The sequence below is a fragment of the Silurus aristotelis genome (genome assembly GCF_946808225.1).
Source record: "Silurus aristotelis genome assembly, chromosome: 16".
Classification (NCBI taxonomy): Eukaryota; Metazoa; Chordata; class Actinopteri; order Siluriformes; family Siluridae; genus Silurus; species Silurus aristotelis.
In genome coordinates this window covers 798,741-817,281 of record NC_139589.1, presented here as the reverse complement: position 1 = coordinate 817,281, position 18,541 = coordinate 798,741, and the positions used below count along the sequence as shown (strand labels likewise).

Sequence of the window (18,541 nt, the reverse complement as noted above, 5' to 3'; positions counted from 1 at the left end):
CAGCAGTTTGTGTAACTTTGTGTGCATCCTTTGGCCCATAAAAGCATTTAATAATATTCCACCTGGTTATTGATATGATAATAAAAACGAATGCTCATCTTCCTCTGTCTCTTTCAGATGCGTACACTAACAACGAGGTGGTCTACATCTGGACTGCAGATGATGAGAAGTCTGTGTCGGTGGCTCCAGACGGCTCCCGTCTCAACCAGTATGACCTTCTGGGACACGTCATAGGCAAAGAGACCATTAGTTCCAGCACAGGTAAAAACTCACAAACCTGGAAAAAAGTCATTTTTGGTTTAAAAATGTAAAAAACTCTTGTCTTTGTAAATGTATGATGTATTTTAAATTAAACGCTTTAGCTGATTTATTGTGTAACACTGAAAATATTTGTATCTATACTTAAAGTGGCCGTGGCCTAGACCAAGAGTGGAAGCTGATGTTCTTCATCCTCAGTTTCACTGCTCAATTTCTAAATCTGACACTTTCAAGAATGCTTTCTAACCAGTATAAGAGAATAAAGATGGGGTGCTGTCTTTTACAACAACAGTCAAATAATAACATTTTATTAAATTCAGTCATTTACAAGAGTTAGCAGGATGATTTATGAAGCTGGGACGCAGTGCTGCTGTGGGTCAAAAGGGGTCAGTATGAGTGTCATTCAGCATTCTTTTTAAAAACAACAGAAAACACACAACCATACATTCGTTTTATACATTTCTGGGCATAAAAAGTGATCTAATGACCGATAATACGTCTTATACCCCTGTTTCAAAACCAGTAGTTTTCTTAAATTGAAAAAAAAACACTATATGACAAACGTTTGTGTACACATTATCATATTATGTGCTTTTTTAAAGGAGATTCATTCTGCCACAAGGGTGTTATTAAAGTCAGGTAGTGATGTAGGTGAGAAGGTGAGGAGGTTCCTGGGGTGCAGTCAGCGTTCACACTCATCCCAAAGGTGTTCAGTAGGGTTTAGAGCTCTATAGCAGGAGATCTTCCACTCCAGCCCATGGAAAGCAGATCTTCATGAAGCTGGCTTTGTGCACAGGGGCATTGTGATGCTGGAACAGGGTTGGGTCTCCTTGTTCAAGTGAAGAAAAATTTCATGTTGCGTCCAAAGACGTCCGATACAATTGTGTGTCTCCAACTACAGTTTGAGGAAAATGTTCCTGATGATTTTGTCCATATTGTACAATAATTCATTCAGACTATTGTGTTCCTGTACCTCCCTACGATAAATGCATCATAGTTCCCAACCTGTATCCACCTTCCTGTGTGCCAGAGGTCATCTTTTACCTGCAGGAGTTTGACATATCAAAACAAACAACAAACAAATTCTTTAATTCATTAATCTGTATTGATCAGTCCGAGGTGCAGCAGCTCTGTCCCTATTCTCAATTTCAAAACTTCACTTTTCAGTTTATTAACAGCAGACAACCTGTATGGATAAACTTTCTGTATGCTTCCCTTTTTTAGTGTGTGTGTGTGTGTGTGTGTGTGTGTGTGTGTGTGTGTGTGTGTGTGTGTGTGTGTGTGTGTGTGTGTGCCCAGCATACGCTTACAAATTCTATTTGTGTCTGTTTGTAAAGTAATTTATCTGGCCTGCTTTGCAAGCACTGAGCTCATCGATTGCTTTCTGCCGCAGTTATTGGGGCCACTGCAGCCCGGGTGAAAAGCGAAGGGCTTGTTGATTGTGTTTCTTTGTGCTTTTGTGCTGGAAATGTGTATTTTTAGTTCTTCAATCAACAGCGGACGTGGACCTGTGAACATTTTTTAAAAAGGGTTAATAAAATTGTTTTCCAGTCAAATCAAAACATTTTCCCTGCGTTTTCTTACAGAGTGTAACGTGATAGATGCATGTGCTTAACAACTCTTCCTGACATGGTTCCAGACCAGTGTCTCTCGTTTGCAGGGTCACTCAGATACAAGTCGCTCTCTCTTTCTCTCGTTCTCTCCCTCTCTCTCTCTTTCTCTCTCTCTCTCTCTCTCTCTCTCTCTCTCTCTCTCCATTTTGAAGGACGAAGCATCTTTAAAAGTGTGCACTCAAAAAATAAGTGTAAACAGCATCCCTGAGCAGTGGGTTTTTTATCAAAGAGCACATGCTCTGACCGACAGCTCATGAATTTTTTAAATAAAAGGCAAAATATTCTTTAAACCTTCTGGATCTCTAATGTTGAAATGAAGAGTACAGATAAAAACCTGTGCAGCTGCATAAAACCAAGGTGCTGTTCATTTAAATCCAGACCCAAGATGTGTGTTTATCAGCAGCTAATTATATCCCATGTTCCAGTGTGGACGATTATTTGTTTATTTAACGTTGAACTCCGAGTGGTGGCAGTGGCTTTTCTCACAAATACAGAGGTTTCTGTGAGGTTGAGTTGATCCATGAGCAAAATGATCCTTTCTACTATTTTACCATAAACATTTTACCGTTAACGTTATTTGATGCTTCACTGTACAACTAGTTAATTGTTCCCACCAAATTCTCTGTGATTTTTATGAGTTATTATAAAAAAGTTTGGAAACTCGCACTGTTTACAAAAAAAATACTTTATTTATCTTTGTTTTCACACGTTCCCCTTCAAAAACGTCCTCTTATACAGTAATACAGCACCCCCAGCGTTCTTCTGGAACGTGTCCTGGAAGTCATCTTTTTGAAGCGAATCGAGCATCTTCTGTGATTTGCGCCGGATCTCCGCAACTGTCCACAGGAGCTAAATCTGGCGATTGTTCTCTGACAAACATCATGCACAAGTTGCCGCACAGTTTTGACTTTTTCCGGGTTTGAGCTTATTGAAGGTCTTTCTGATCTCATGTCCTCTTTAATCAACGTTCTTCCACTCTTAAAGCACGTGATGCTCTCGACTCACCTCCAACGACTCGTCGCAGCTTCGCCATATGTCAAACATACTGTCAAACATCTCTGCAGCAGGTTTGCCCAGTTTCACTCAGAATTTCATGTTTTCATTCCTTAATGCGGGTGAATTCAAAACATCTGTGCAAATCGTTACAGACTCGTATGTCAGCTGGATAATCTCCTGCTTTAACGGGGAGAGAAAGTAGAGCTTTATTTCAGGTTTTTTTGGTGGACGGTGTTCTGAAGCCCTGACCAGAAGGCAACAGTTCGAAGAGAACATCATGTACAGACCATTAAATCGATTTAAATAGATTTTGGAGTGTGTTTGTAGAGATTTGTGCTTATTCATTAGGTGCGGTCCTTGTAACCTGGGGTGCAGTCAGCATTCACATTCATCTCAAAGTTGATCTATAGGGTTGATGGCAGAGCTTTTTAGTGCTACCACTACAAAATGTGTCTCTCCAATCTTTGTGGTAAGAACCTGTGGGGGAAGAAGCACATATGAGTAGAAAAGTCTGGTGTTCGAATCATTTTGGCCATACATTGTGTCTACTCAATACTCATACCATTCTGAATCTGTGTGAAATCGCAGCTCCTGAGATGTGTTGAAATAAGTGCTAGTCTGAATTGGGAGTTATGAAGGTGCCGCTTTGCATTAACTCGCCTTTGGACCAGGCTGTGTTTACAGTTTACTTTGTCAAAGCTGGAAAAGATAAATGGCTCTTTCAGGTTCTTGTCAAGGACAAGTAACATTTGTTATTCGGTGTTTAATTGTCTCCTGCCTGACAGTGTGGAAGGAAAAGGGTTATGAGAACATGTTTGCTACCTGATCCAGCCTGCAATTTCCACCTCCACTGTGATTGTGTTCAAACCTCACAGGATCGAGATAAAGAGAGAAACAGAGACGTTTTCAGGCGCAGTTTAATGAAAGTAAGGCCAGTCGTATATCTTTTTGTTTATACAGAAACACATTACTTGTATATGTTTTTTTAATGAGTGAGCGGGAGACTTTTTCATACCTGTTTAAAATTACACACAGCACAATCAAATGAACACCATATATCACACTTCGTACACTCCCAAGAAGCTCATCACGTAGACGAATCCAAGCCCACGCAGCCCGGAGTTCATTACCGTCTAAAGACTGGTGGCCTGGAAGTTTGTCACTTGCAAAGTTTAGAAAGATTTGATAGTAGATGACGGTTGAGAAATAGAAATCCTGGACACAACCACAGGAGAGAGGAACGTCCAGAGGAACCGTGCTGTGACTATCGAACTAACATTGTAAAAATAATGTATAAAATGTAACTAACTTTACAAATAATTGTTCAGATCATAACTTACTAACTCATATAAAAGCTAATGAGCAGAACTCAGCTTTTCTAGCTGCTTCGAAAAGAAACATTATCTAAAAGGTAGCTATGAAATTTACCAAACTAATGAAAAAAAAATCAACCACCTAGCACAAAAATACAACTAGTATAACATGATAAAATCTTACAAACTAAAATCCTGTCTCGGTAAATGAAAAAGTGGTGCAAAAAATAAATAGCTCTCAAAAAACTAATGTACAGATGTGAATTAGCCAATCTAAATGTACATGATTATAGTGTAGCTAAACACATTTAACAATACATTTACAACCAAATCATCTAAATTCCAAAGAATCCAAAGAATAACTGGTTAATACTCATGTACAGTAATAAAGCAGCTTCCTGGAGTATTTTCCTGCAGCTCAGTGCTGTGATGTAGAAGTTCATATGCTGTATGTTCCCTGTGGAAAATACTGCATCTGTATTAACTTTAATAAATAAGTCCTGAATATTTCAGCAAGCGTGCATCGTCTGGATGTGACATGAGCCTCATTAATAATGCATTGCCTTCCTTTTTTCTCTCCTTTACTCTCTCTTTTTTTCTACAGGAGAATATGTGGTGATGACGACGTATTTTCATCTGAAAAGGAAAATCGGCTATTTTGTCATTCAGACGTATTTACCCTGCATCATGACAGTCATCCTTTCCCAGGTCTCCTTCTGGCTTAATCGGGAGTCTGTGCCGGCACGTACCGTCTTTGGTGAGTCGTCCTTCTCTGCCTCATGAACCTGACAGACGGTTACCAAAGCAATGGCAGTGATCCTAAACCTGGTATCAGTATCAGCTAAACAAATATACAGTACAGTTTATCAGATCCAGACTCGGACTGGATAAAAAAATAACGCTTTATTTTCCTTAAGCATTTTTGCTTCAATTCTGCTGCTCTGAATCACTCACACAGATAAAGTAGTGCCAGAAGACTCATTTTAGATTAGTTTTAATACATAGTTTTTAAAAAGAGAGAGAGAGGGAGAGAGAGAGAGAGAGAGAGAGAGAGAGAGAGAGAGAGAGAGAGAGAGAGAGAGAGAGAGAGAGAGCATGAAAAAGTGGTACAGTGCCATGTTTATATTAAGCCACTAATTAAAGATAATTGTGCTGACATCTGATGTCCAGAAGATCAGACTTTCTCCAGCTGAGCCATGCTCTTCATATTTATTTATTTATTTTTATTTTTTCATTTTATATCATTTTCTGTTTTACTCCCCCTCAATTCCGTGACAAGTTGCCTTTGACAAACGAGCGCACCAGGGATGGTATTAAAAAGTTCTGCTTCGGAATGAAAGAAAGTTATTGCAAAGCGCTGACTGGACAGCACGTTAGTCTAGACAGTGATGGATTCCTCTCTGAAAGTTTACAAAGACCGGTGGACTGACCTATAATTACTGCAACCACCTCAGAGGCACCTAATTAATTAGAGATTAGCCCGGACCCAAACCCGGCCCGAGGTGACATTAAAGAAAAAAGAAGTGTGGACCGATGAGCTTCCTGAGGGAGCAAATATGTATGGAGTACAGGAGATAAAAACCCACAAGAAGCAGGATATTGGCTCAGACTGGCAGGAGGTTTAAACCAGCTGGAGTTAAGGAATTATTATTATTGAGCTTGAGTTAACTTTGGTCTGCTATTGTTGATAGGGGTTTTTGTAATCCCCGAGGCAGGATGTAAAGGGAAGGTCATTCTGCCAGTACTGCTCACTTTCAGTTATCTTTTTCTCCTAGCCTGTATATTTATAGCAGCACTGGAGAAAATAAAACATTCCTCACTGTTTTTCAAGTCCCAGGAAAAATATATACTATTATATAGTAAGTAATCAAACTTTACATGTTCAATGGTATGTGCACCCCTGATTGTCAGAGCCACAAGTTCTTGATGAAGATCTCCAAATGTATTTCTCCTTTTTGCTCTTGGGAAGATATTCTGCTGGATTTTGGAACTGTGGAGATAATTAGTGAGATCGGACACTGATATTCAGATGTTCAATGAGGTGTGAAAGTGAATGAAAAGTGTTCAGTGGGGTTGAGGAGGTCAGGGCTCTGCACAGGACCCTCGAGTCATTCTAGTACAACCTTCACACCAGCAGCCACAAACCACTGGAGCAGTTGTTTGGGGTCTCCTTAGTTTTTAGGGAAATCAATAAGCTACACGGAAATGAATTATTCCACAATCTGTCAGTCATGAATATGGTGTGATCATTTTTTATTTCTGTTTTCCAAAGTCATGACTTCCTTTCCCTACAGACTTCCTCTGACCTTTTACTGAACTTGTCACTAGTGAAGACACCTCACACTTAAGATAAACTATTTTAGACTTCAGTTTGCCCCATTTGGAGCCCAGCATTCATTCCTAAAGCTTTTATTTTTAATCTTCTAAAACGTATTAAGAGAACCTTCAGACACTACGACGAGGCAACATGGACAGGGCAGTTTTGTCATCCGTAAAATTTTAAGGGCACAATCACATTGAATTTGCATTTATTCACATTGAATAAAATGATGGATTCTATTTTATTTTGTGACGGAAATTTATTTATTTACATTTGAAATAATGTAGGTATTATAAAAACATTGTCCCAGTATATGTGCAAGGGCATCCATCTATCCATCCATCCATTTATCCATTTATCTATCTATCTATCTATCTATCTATCTATCTATCTATCTATCTATCTATCTATCTATCTATCTATCTATCTATCTATCTATCTATCTATCTATCTATCTATCTATCTATCTATCTGTGACTTTGGATCTAAAGGTCATAAGTTCAAATCTTTGCCACACCAAGCTGCCACTCTTGGGCCCCTGGGTAAAACCCCTTAACCCCATAACTGCTCAGTTGTGTGAATGAGATAAAAGTCACTCTGGACAAGTCTGCCAAATGCCATAAATGTAAATGCAAAGGTGTTCAGTGGGGTTAAGGTCGGACAAAATGCTACTCAACATCATACAGTGCATCTTTTTCCACATTTTATGTTACAGCTTTATTCCAAAATGGATTAAATTCATTATTTTCATCTGAATTCTACAAACAAAACCCAATAATGACAATGTGAAAGAAGTTTGTTTAAAATGTTTGCAAAACAAAATGCAAAAATCACATGTACACACTGCTTAATACTTTGTTGAAGTTCCTTTGGTACCAGTTGCAGCCTCAAGTCTTCTGAGTTTAATGCTACAAGCCTGGCACCTATTTTTTGGGCAGTTTCTCCCATTCTTCTTTGGAGAACCTCTCAAGTTCCATCAGGTTGGATGCCATTTTCAGATCTCTCCAGAGATGTTTAATTAAGTTCAAGTCTGGGCTTTGGCTGGGCCACTCAAGGATTCGTCCTGTAGCCACTTCTTTTATATCTTGGATGTGTGTTTGTGGTCGTTGTCCTGTTGGAAGATGAACCGTCGTCCCAGTCTGAGGTCCAGAGCGCTCTGGAGCAGGTTTTCATCAAGGACGTCGCTGTACATTGCGGCATTTATCTTTCCTTTGATCCTGACTGGTCTCCCAGTTTCTGCCACTAAAAAACATCCCCACAGCATGATGTTGCCACCACCAGGCTTTACTGTAGGGATACTGTAGGAACTCCAGGTGGGCTGGCATGTGCCTTTCACTGAGGAGAGGCTTCTGTCTGGCCACTCTACCATACAGACCTGATTAGTCTTTTCTCCATAGAGAAACGCTGGAGCTCTTTTAGAGTGTCCATCTGGTTCTTGGTCACCTCCCTGACTAAGGCCCTTCCCCCGATCGCTCAGTTTGGCAGTCCTGGTGGTTCCAAACTTCTTCTTTTATTAATATGGATGATGGAGGTCACTGTGCTCATTGGGTCCTTCAATGCTGTAGAAATGTTTCTGTCTCCTTCAACAGATCTGTGCCTCCATACAATCCTGTCTGAGGTCTACAGACAATTCCCTGGACCTCATAGATTGATTTGTGCTCTGACATGCACTATTAAATGTGGGACCTTCTATAGACGTGTGTGTGTTTCCAAACCATGTCCAATCCACTGTGTCATGGAGAAAGCTGTGAAAACTTATGTTGTCATTATGGGGTATTGTTTGTAAAATTTTGCTGTAACATAACAAAATGTGGAAATACTTTGTGCACTGTACAGTCATACAGTTTAGAGGAAGAGCCACATATGGTTGGAAATGCCGTGTGTCCCAATGCTTTTGGCCATTCGGTGTGTGTAGATGTTAAAGAGCACAGTCATCTTTATGTGGGAATGTTTCAGCATTCCTATATAGTGTACAAAATAACATTCTCTTGTGTGTGGGTTTTTTTTTTTTTTTTGTAAGACTGTGTAGTTTTTTTTTACAGCTGTCACGGGTGCTGTGGTGACAGTTTCTGTGGAAAAAAAAGAGAAAAGTTTCTCACTATGATGACTCGCTCGCACTTTTGATATGAAAACTTGTCGACTAGCTCAGCTGTCTGTCTGACCGCATGACTGACTGAAGCTGTCAAAATGATGAATCACTCGTAAGAAAGTGCGTCATGACATCACATTCCCAAGCCTCGTACTTACAGCTAAAATATTAATTGTCATGTGAGCAGATGAAGTCCATCATCACATATTCCCAGATCTTTAGCTATGCGCTAGCAAGCTGACAGCCAGTATAGATGATCTGCTCGCCTCCAGTCTGGAGATCCTAATGAGGTGCAGAGAACAAACCTATTAGTATTCTGCAGGAATTGCAGCAGCAGTGTCTGCGGACGTGATGAAGCGGCGTGTCTGTCCGCATCAGGGCTGCAGGTCAGACTGGGAGAAAGCACAGTGTTAAATAGAGTGTTCTTTAAACTGCCTGGAGGTCAAGTACACTATATCACGTTCCTCCACGGCTCACTATACTGAAAACAGACGTGCTTCTATACCATGTACGATCATCCATACGTGATGTTACACTGCTCTGATGTTTAATTTATAGTTGATATTTTTAGACATTTTGTCCCCGTAGGAGTTCCGCAATTTGACAGCCGAGTACGTTAATGTGAATTATTATTATCACTCAAAAACACTCCAGTCTAATTTCTCCTTATTTACACAATATATGAGCCAATCAACATAAAACTCTGGAATGATTTGCCGGGGGGTTTTGAGATCTCCTACAGTATATTAACTGCTTCTGCCCCCATTCCTAAAGTTTACATGCATTCGGCTAAACACAATGTTTTAAAGTGAATAAAGTTTTTTTTAGTGATTGTTTGTCTAAGCTAACTTTAAACAAGTATTTACACTATATAGTCAAAAGTATGTGGACACCTGACCAGAAGATTTGTATTTACAGTACATTTTGGAAAACCCATGCCAGAGCAGAGCTTCATGAAGCTGGAATTAGGGCATAGTCATGCTGGAATAGGTTTAAGTCTCCTAATACATGTGAAGGGGAAAATTTCAATCCTACTGCATCCAAAGACATCCTGTACAGCTATGTGTCACCAGCTTTGAAAACCCAGATGTCCCAATACTTTTGGCTATATTGAGAAGTTAATCTCAATTATTATATTTTTATTATATTATAAAATTAAGTCAGAATAAAAGAAAAACAAGCAGATTCCTACAACGATGTGGCGAATCTAATAATATAGTATATAGATAAAGTTGATTGTAAATATAATGAGAAATTCCGTCTATTTTTTTATTTTACTATTTTTTTTCGTTTTAACTACTCATTTATCACACTTTAAAATAAAAGGGAAGCGTTGATATTTTTAGTCCCATGCTGCCGCTCTACAACCCCACTTGGAGGGTGAAATTTAATTAATCGTTCACACCCTGGAAGGCTGCCAGCTTCATGATTCCCCCTTGTGATGGGCCTGACTCTCTATTTCATGCAGATCCTGTTTTCATGACAGTCTGTGTGTAATTTGTGATGTATGGTTTCAGAGCATAATCCCAACAATTGTCCAGTGTCTGTGCTGCATCTCGAGCGACACTCCTCGCTAATGTCCCTATCATTTTCTCCTCCATTGCTTGACAGAGAAATGTCATTGTTGACTTGCTTTTTAATGATTACAGACGGAAGCGGTGGAGGGTTTTGAGAAATTATCCATGCACTTTTCGATAGAGGACGGAAACACACTGCATCTGTTTCAGTTTTCTGCCATCGAGGCAGGTGCCTGCTGATCGAGTGGAATGATTTCTTATATCTGCTTTAATGGGCAACGATTCCAGACCGTTCCCTCATTTCACTCGTGATATTCCATTTTTAGAGCAGAAAGCTGTGGGTCAGCACACAATGACCTATGAAAAATTCTGATTTCCCAGTGCGATTGATTTATTTTCTACTCCTTCTTTTATTGTTACTCAGCTATACACTCTCTCCACATCCCTATAAAGAAAGTGTAGAGTTGACAGTAAAGCCAAGGCTCTTAACGTATACATACACGAAGGACTCATGGATGTAATAGATTTCTGTTGCTATTTCATTCACTGACGACAGCATAAACCTGCACCCACGAACGATTTGCTGCAGTCAGACTCTCGTCATGGCCTCGGGTTATCAAGGTCTTACCAGGAAGAGCTCACTTTTCTTCCTTTTCAGATTTCCCAGCCATTTACAAGGGTGCATGCTTTTGCTCTTTCAGTACATCTACGTTCAGATGCATCCTCGCGCTCATCTACAGCTGCACTAAACAGGACTGATGTCACCTGAGGTTGTTTTTGCTTCATGCCCTTTAAAACTAGAACTCTACTGTATTACATCTGCTTGGGAATGATGCTCTTCCCGATTCCTCCAAATTTAAACTGGCATCGCAGGTGTCCTGACAGATGGCGAGAGACTCTGCGTGTACTCCGTGGCAGAACTGCCATTTTGTCAATACTCACATTATTTCGCTTCAGTGCTCTATTTAAAATGGCATTAGAGTAAATATCATCATGACTGTGTAGGATTCTGTGGTGCTGTATGGCCATGACGTGTTCATGATCTGTCATCTGAAATAAGTACAACCATTCTAATAAGGTACGATTTATTCCACTCGAAAGGGTAATAAAACACCTTTTTTTTTTGTATAACACAGTAATTCCGTCTGGTTGTGTGGCATTAAGAGGCATGGGAATTTCGGAAATACTCTACAATGAAAATCTACCAGGAATTTATGGGAATTAATTAAAAGTTTAAGGAAATATATATAAACCGTATCACATACAAATATAAATTAAACATTTTTTTGGGTCATAGGCTGACCTGCATGCAAACTAATACAGACAATTTTAATTTAATTGTTAGTATAATTTGTTAATAATAATTGCACAGTAGCTTACACACAGCACAAGGACGTTTTAAACATAAATGTATGTACTATTTATGTCATTTACATGAATACTCACCAAGATGGATATTTTTTGTCATACAGAATTCAAAAAATTATGTTATGTGATGGGGGAATAGTACGCTATTATGTTTTACTACTCAAAATACACATCTATAAACATGCCTATGTGTCTGACTGAACCCTTTACAAATGATTTTAATGGTCATGGACTGTTTTTTCCCCCACCTCAGGAGTCACCACTGTTCTGACCATGACCACACTAAGCATCAGCGCCAGAAACTCTTTACCCAAAGTGGCCTACGCTACAGCTATGGACTGGTTCATGGCCGTGTGTTACGCCTTCGTCTTCTCCGCCCTCATTGAATTCGCCACCGTCAACTATTTTACCAAGCGCAGCTGGGCCTGGGATGGTCAGAAGGAGAGTCAGGAGATGAGGGTGAGCAAGAGTATTATTATTATTATTATTCTTCCTAACAACCTAAACACCGGTGCGTCACAGAGGCAAAAATAAATGGTTGTAATTTGCACAGGTTTTACCCCAAGCTGGCACATTACATTAGTATTGTTGAAAATGTTAGGGAGCCTTTACTTACATAATTATGCTCCACATGATATGAATTATAACTCAGTAAATTTTAGACCAATTACATTTACAATTATGTTCCGTGTTATAGATACAAATACTGGTTATATAATTTATACAGCACTTTTTGTACACAGAGGAAATCTAAAGTGCTCTATGTAGAAAAAAACAGAACAGCATTGAATAATAAAGTCAATTAAACGAAGATTACAAGAGTAATTAATAGTGCAATGTTAAAACATAAAGTATAAGAGCTGAACTGTAGGCACCACAAGTTTACCATGGATTATACTGTATTAGTATGTTATAATAGCTACATTTTAAGATCTCTGGCGAGTTGGATCCATTTGTTTTTAGTAAAAAAGTTGAATGTTGCTTCACCGTGCTTTACCTTTGGATCTAAATCTACTGCAGCAGGCTTCTGTTCATTTAAGTCTTTCAGAAACACCTTCCTTGAGCTTAATGTATTTAGTGGTTTATCGACTAATAGCAGCATTTTAGAATCTATTGAGTAACAACGCGGTTGCCAGGAGTAAAGATTTCAGCCCTGACGTGATGTGCATTGTTTGCTTTGTCCTGGTTAAAACTCTCTCAGTATTGGGAACGAGTTTGTAGGAGTTAAAAACCTGCTACACAAGTAGAATCTGCCTGGAGTTCATAAACGTGTCTCGTTTCTCGGGGTACCAAATCATTTCTCGATTTCTCTACTAAAAGGCCTTTGGTTCTGATACAGCTAGTGAAAGTGAGTGATCTGAATAAATTAAATAAAACTGGATTGATCCCTGAGGTGTTTCATGTGCCAGAGACATTCTATCTGTAACTTCTGAACCATTCTAAGACTGTCCCAGAATCTCCTATGCAGTTTTAAAGCTTGTCCAAAGGTGTTAAAGAAGTTAAATGAATGTGAACGCTGACTGCACCCCAGACCTTCTCACCTTCTCACCTACATCAGTACCTGACTTTATTAACACACATGTAGCTGAATGAATCTCCAAAAAATATCTATGAAACATCTTGCCAGGAGAGTGGAGGTTATATTAACATCAAATATGAACTGGAATGGGAGTTTTGAAAAGGAGCACATATCAATGCAATGTTCAGGTTTTAAACTTTTGGCTGTTTATAGTATTTACAAGTGCCATAAATTCAACCAATTAATTTTCACTGTTCCTGTAAGTTGTTCCACGTTGTTGCGGCATTAAATTGAAAAAGGTTTTTTTGTCCAGCTCAGCCCTAATACAGGAGAAAACGAGATGAACAGTGTTTCTTTGAGCGCAGATTTTAATGTCCATTTTACAGAAATGATGAAAGACAGATCAGTAGCTAGAAAGCGACATATTGATTTTAAAATAAAACAGGTCCAGTGTTGAACGCTGTGATCCAAAGGAGGCAGTTCAGCTTTAACACAAAGAGAACGGGGATCTTCTGAATCTAAAGCAGTTTTTATAATGTTTGTCTTGTGAGTAAAATATCAGACTTTACAATGGACAGCAGAATTAGATTTCAATAATGACTTTCCTTTTTAACAGTGTAGATAAAGTTGTAGCTGTCGTATTATGAACAATACAAAAAGAAACATGTCAGGAATGTAATTTTACAGAGAGATTGCTCCATCTCAGGAATCCAGTCCGCTCTTAATTCCTTCACAAATGCCTTTTTGCTCATTCCTGCATATTGCCTCTTTCTGTCCCGCTCCTGATAAAGCGCTGAAATATGGAGCACTCACAGCTAATGGCCGGGAAACACTCTAAAGAAAGCTTAGCGAGGAAGCCATATTGTTTCCAGGATGAGGGGTTATTGCTGATATAAATTTCCATTCCATTCTCCTGGAGTCAACCTTGTGTAATCTGTTAAGAAGTGCGTTATTTATTCATTAGCTGTTTTTCTACCGCTGTTCATTAGACGAAGCAGAATAGTGAAGCCTCAGGAGAAAATGCAGAGAATCAGTTCAAATATAAAATAAGAAAATCTACACAGCAGAAATGCAGAGAAATAACTGTGTTTGGTACTAAAATAAGGAGTAAAGGACAGGTGAGGATTTGGACTGTTCCTGATGCTTAGTTCTGCTTTTATTCACATTTTCGCTTTTTTAGCTGCATTATGCCTCCTGTTCCTTTAACACAAACACAGAAAACTTATTCCTTGAATGTTGATATTTTTAGGATTGAATGTCTTTCTTCCAGATTTTCTGTTGTGGCTGTGGGAATTAGTGTTCATTCTGCTACAAGAGCATTAGTGAGATCAGACACTGTTCGGATGTTTGAAGATGCTCCAGTTCCTGTTCATCCTGAAGGTGTTTGGGATGGTTGTGGTCAGGGTTCATTGCAGGACAATCAAGTTCTTCTAGTCAAACCTTCCACCCAGGAACTACATGTTCATGGACCTTTCTTACTGTATAGGAGCATCATCATGCTGGAGCAGTGTTGATGTTCTATACAAATATGTGCCTCTACCTTTGAGGAAGAACTACATATGGGTGAGATGGTCAGGGGTGCACATATTTATAGTGCATTTATGCAAAGAAAAACGCCATTAAACCTGAAGAAAGAACAGATGAATTAGTCAGTATGATGAGCAACAGATTTCTAGACAAACTTTTTTTTTTTTTTTTTTTTTTTCATTTCTGGCCAATCTGGAATCTAACGTCCAGGAAGATGTTCCATTAGATTTTGGAGTGAGCAAGGTGAGGAGCAGTTCACATTCATCCCAAAGATGTTCAAAAGGGTTTAGAGCTTTATAGCAGGAGCAAATCGCTTAAGAATAAGGTGGAGTGATGGCTACAGAATTTCTGTCATAATCTTTAATACTTTTATAAATGTTATTATTTTACAGCACGCTGCAGAAAATGCTGTGCTGAGTTCAGCTCCAGATGTTATTTGTATAGTGCTTTCAACAATGCCATTGTCCTGAAGCAGTTTTTTTCAGAATTCAGTAGATTATAAATATCATTTATTGTTTCATAAATAAGTCCTTATAAGTTTCTTCTTTGTAAGTGAGCCAGTGGTAGCGGTTGTGAGATGGAGATCAGTTCTGTCATTGTTGAGGTTATCTGATCTCACTGAGTGTGAAGAAAAGAAAAACGCCATTATAGCAGACAGTTTATATTCACTACAGTACAAATCCATCCTCATGGTTCTTGAGTTTCACAGTAACCTTATGGTTCTTCAGGCTGTTCATGAGCGAAAGTGAAGAGAACTCCATCAAGAGGTAGGGAATCAGGATGGGTCAGGCAGGTCTGGAGAAAAGAAATGTACAGGATTGTTTTATGGTGTGGTGAAATCTTCCCTCACAGTGAATCTCAAAAATAAATAAATAAATAGCTTTGTGTTCATCAGAACTGTAACTATCCATAACTTTACATATTAAAGGAAGTTTTGAGCCAAGAAAGTAAATAATATGGGATTAAAGCATTAAAACCTACAGCATGTTTTCACAGTGTGTGTTCCTGAGACTAAACGAGGATCAGTGCCGAATTAGCACTCGGGGTGGTAGGAGTTTTACCCCACTTAAGGGATCTGGGGCATGTTTAATTCATGCAGCTTCACAGCCTGTTTTTTAGACAGTAGTCCATAATGAGTCTAAACCAGTGGCATTTCTCGCTCTCATTACAGCGTCACAAGCTCTCACTATAGTGCCGCTAGCACTCAGTATAACCTCCAAGCCCTGTGGAGTATCACACACTTCCAGAACCTCCACAAACACTTCCTCTCTCTCTGCAACATTTCATGTGCTTAGCATCATAACATTTTTGCATCAGAATTTATTCCCTGTAACTGTATCCCTAATGAACGAGTCAGTGGCAAAGAAAAACATCCTGACATGGTATGAGGAAGGAACCTTGAGAGGAACCACAGTCAAAAGGGAACCTCATCCTCATCTGGGTGTCATCTAATGTCTATCCATTCCAGTCTCTTCATAAGATTTCCAGTTACTCTGGTTTAGCTGTAAAAGAGAGGGAGCGTTATTCAGATAAACTATGGTCCTGTCAGTGGATAAATGATGCTAAGCGCAGATCTAGCATAGGCGTGTCACCAAAACTTTTGATGTTTAAAGAGAAAAAAAACTCAAAGTCTCTTGATTTGAAAAACACTGTGGTTGTGGCACTGAAAGCTGAAGTGCTGCACAAACAGATGCCTCATAAACGTATTATCTATTCATGAAGATCTAGATATCTAGCAGTAGCTAGCTTGTATCTCAAAGTAGATCAGGCTACGTAGGTTTTGTTAGCAACCCAGATTCAATTAGCTGATGTCATGTCACCGCACAAGCAAGCTGAGCTCTAAAATCTGAGGGTCTGGATGAGGTCTGCTGGGACTTTTTAATTTAAAAGCGTAGCGTCAAATCATTATAGAAAGGATTGTGAGGAAACGTACCCTCTCAATAAATTTGCAGTGTCTGAGCAGCAAACAGTTCACAACAGGAATTTATTAGAAATTACTAGCGGCTAATTGTCTCCTCACTAATGTGATTAGGTCGCTAATGAAGCTCGCTGACCAACCGCTCTGACTGAGACGGGGGTCTGTCTTTTATTTTTTTAGGTCACGTTCTTTATTCCCCTTTTCTGCAACACTGCACAGCTTGCGTTCACACAGGAAGTGGAGAAAGTATATAATGTGAAAGTAAAAAATGAAAACAATGCATCATTTCTGTATAACACTTTTTACTCCACGTTTCTTACCTGTGCATTTAATATTCCATCCCATCAGACGTGGATTATTTGGTGCAGTATTGTTCGAAACATATTTGCTTACAGTGTGCACGTCCTCGCGGGATTGTGCTGACGTACAGAGACACCAAAACTCATATTTCCATCTTGGTTTGGCAAGCAGCTTATTACAAGCTCCATCCCTTTGTGTACATCCCACGGATGTGTTGTGTCAGTAATGTGGAATTAAATGTAGGCCACCAGAGAGACCTGGAAGCTTAACCCTGTCCCTCCACAGTGGAGCGATTTATTACTGAACCTGGCTGTTTAAAGCTTTAAGCTGTTCCTACGTCAGGATTGAATGATACGATATAACATCAATATCATGGTCAGTTATATAATGACACACTTTTAACACTTTTCCTCAGATATCAAAGGTATCATGTTGATTGGGTGATAAGATGTTATAATATTCTTCACAGTAGACTTTTCCCAGATATCTTTTTTTTTTACACATTAATAAAAAAGACATAAATTAAATGTTTGTTTTTACTCATAAAATTCTACAATAAAAATATAGTTTTTATATTGAATTCATCTTTTTTTTAGGAAGCATTGTTGTTTTGCTGAGAGATTTGGAGTGCACTTATATACCTTTTAATCAATATACATTTCTCTAACTTTTTATTTTTAATCATTCAAAAACACAAGCCCTGATGGGATGCAGTTATATTCCATTGTGCAGAAATCTGTTCCTCCATTTCTGGAGGCTGTAAAGAAAAATATCATCGAATTTTGTTTTTAATGCAACACGGTTTTGCTTTTGCAGTCGGACACATCTCAAGTATAATGATGGATATTTTTGATTCGTATCTCTCAGCCTTAGTAGATAACAATAACAGAGCTACCTTTGTATTCCTCTCCTTCACAAACATTGGCATGAGCCACTGAATGCTGCGGTTTTGGCATCATCTCAAAACCATCTCAGCTTTGTACTTCTCTCCAAATAGTATTTTGAAATAATCACCTGCAGTTTTATATACGAGTTCTCCTCCACCGTCGGGTAGTTTATTTCTTCCTTCCTTTTTTTTCTCAGCACAAAAGCACTGTGTCTTCAGTACAAGGATCAAATCGCTTTCAAATCTCACTACACTGTTAAACATACAATACAAATGAAAGCTCGAGATTTAATACCGTTCTGTCATAATAAACGCTGGGCTCTAGATCGCAGCTGCGCGATACGTCATAGCTAACGCTGTTACTTATTTACAGTAAATATCCTTTGTGACCGTTAGTTCACCTCGAAAAAACTTTGGATAAAGGTTTTTTCTTGAGCTCTGCAGCTTCCTTGCAGTGTTGTTGGGAATTTTGCCGCAGTCCTGTCAAGGCATCGTATCTGATTCTGCTCCGTATTTGTTCCCGGCCGCCCTGCGCTGCAGAGGCTCTGCTTATTTAGCCACTTCTTTCTGTTTTGACACCAGCTTGACATCACTGGCCAAATATTTTCATGGCCAGGGGATAGGTTGCCTGACAAGTAAAATCCTTTTCACTTAAACGCTCAAGAGCAGAACCTGCTCTGGCCAACTCGTATTTATTTATTTATTTATTTAGCTGTGTGTCTGTCCTAATTCTCTGCTTTGAGCTGCTTGTTCTCAGGACCAGTTTCTCATTTGGTGTGCCAGTTCACCGTCAGCTCCACTGACTCGTGTCTGATATAATGTTGGACAAATGAATAAGATATATCAGTAACGAGTAGCAGTTTGAAACAGTGCAGTCAGCAGCTTCACGTGTCTCAGAGGAAGCACGTGTACACTCT

General features: G+C 39.1%; 1 protein-coding gene across 1 annotated transcript in view; it reads left to right on the top strand.

Annotated features, from left to right (window-relative positions):
• Positions 1-18,541, top strand: part of gabra3 (gamma-aminobutyric acid type A receptor subunit alpha3) — a 109,260-nt gene that overhangs the window by 86,533 nt on the left and 4,186 nt on the right. The window contains exons 7-9 of the mRNA XM_083564379.1: positions 118-261; positions 4,785-4,937; positions 11,728-11,933. Of these exons, the coding sequence (XP_083420505.1) occupies positions 118-261; positions 4,785-4,937; positions 11,728-11,933 (503 nt within the window). The remainder of the gene's footprint in view (positions 1-117; positions 262-4,784; positions 4,938-11,727; positions 11,934-18,541) is intronic.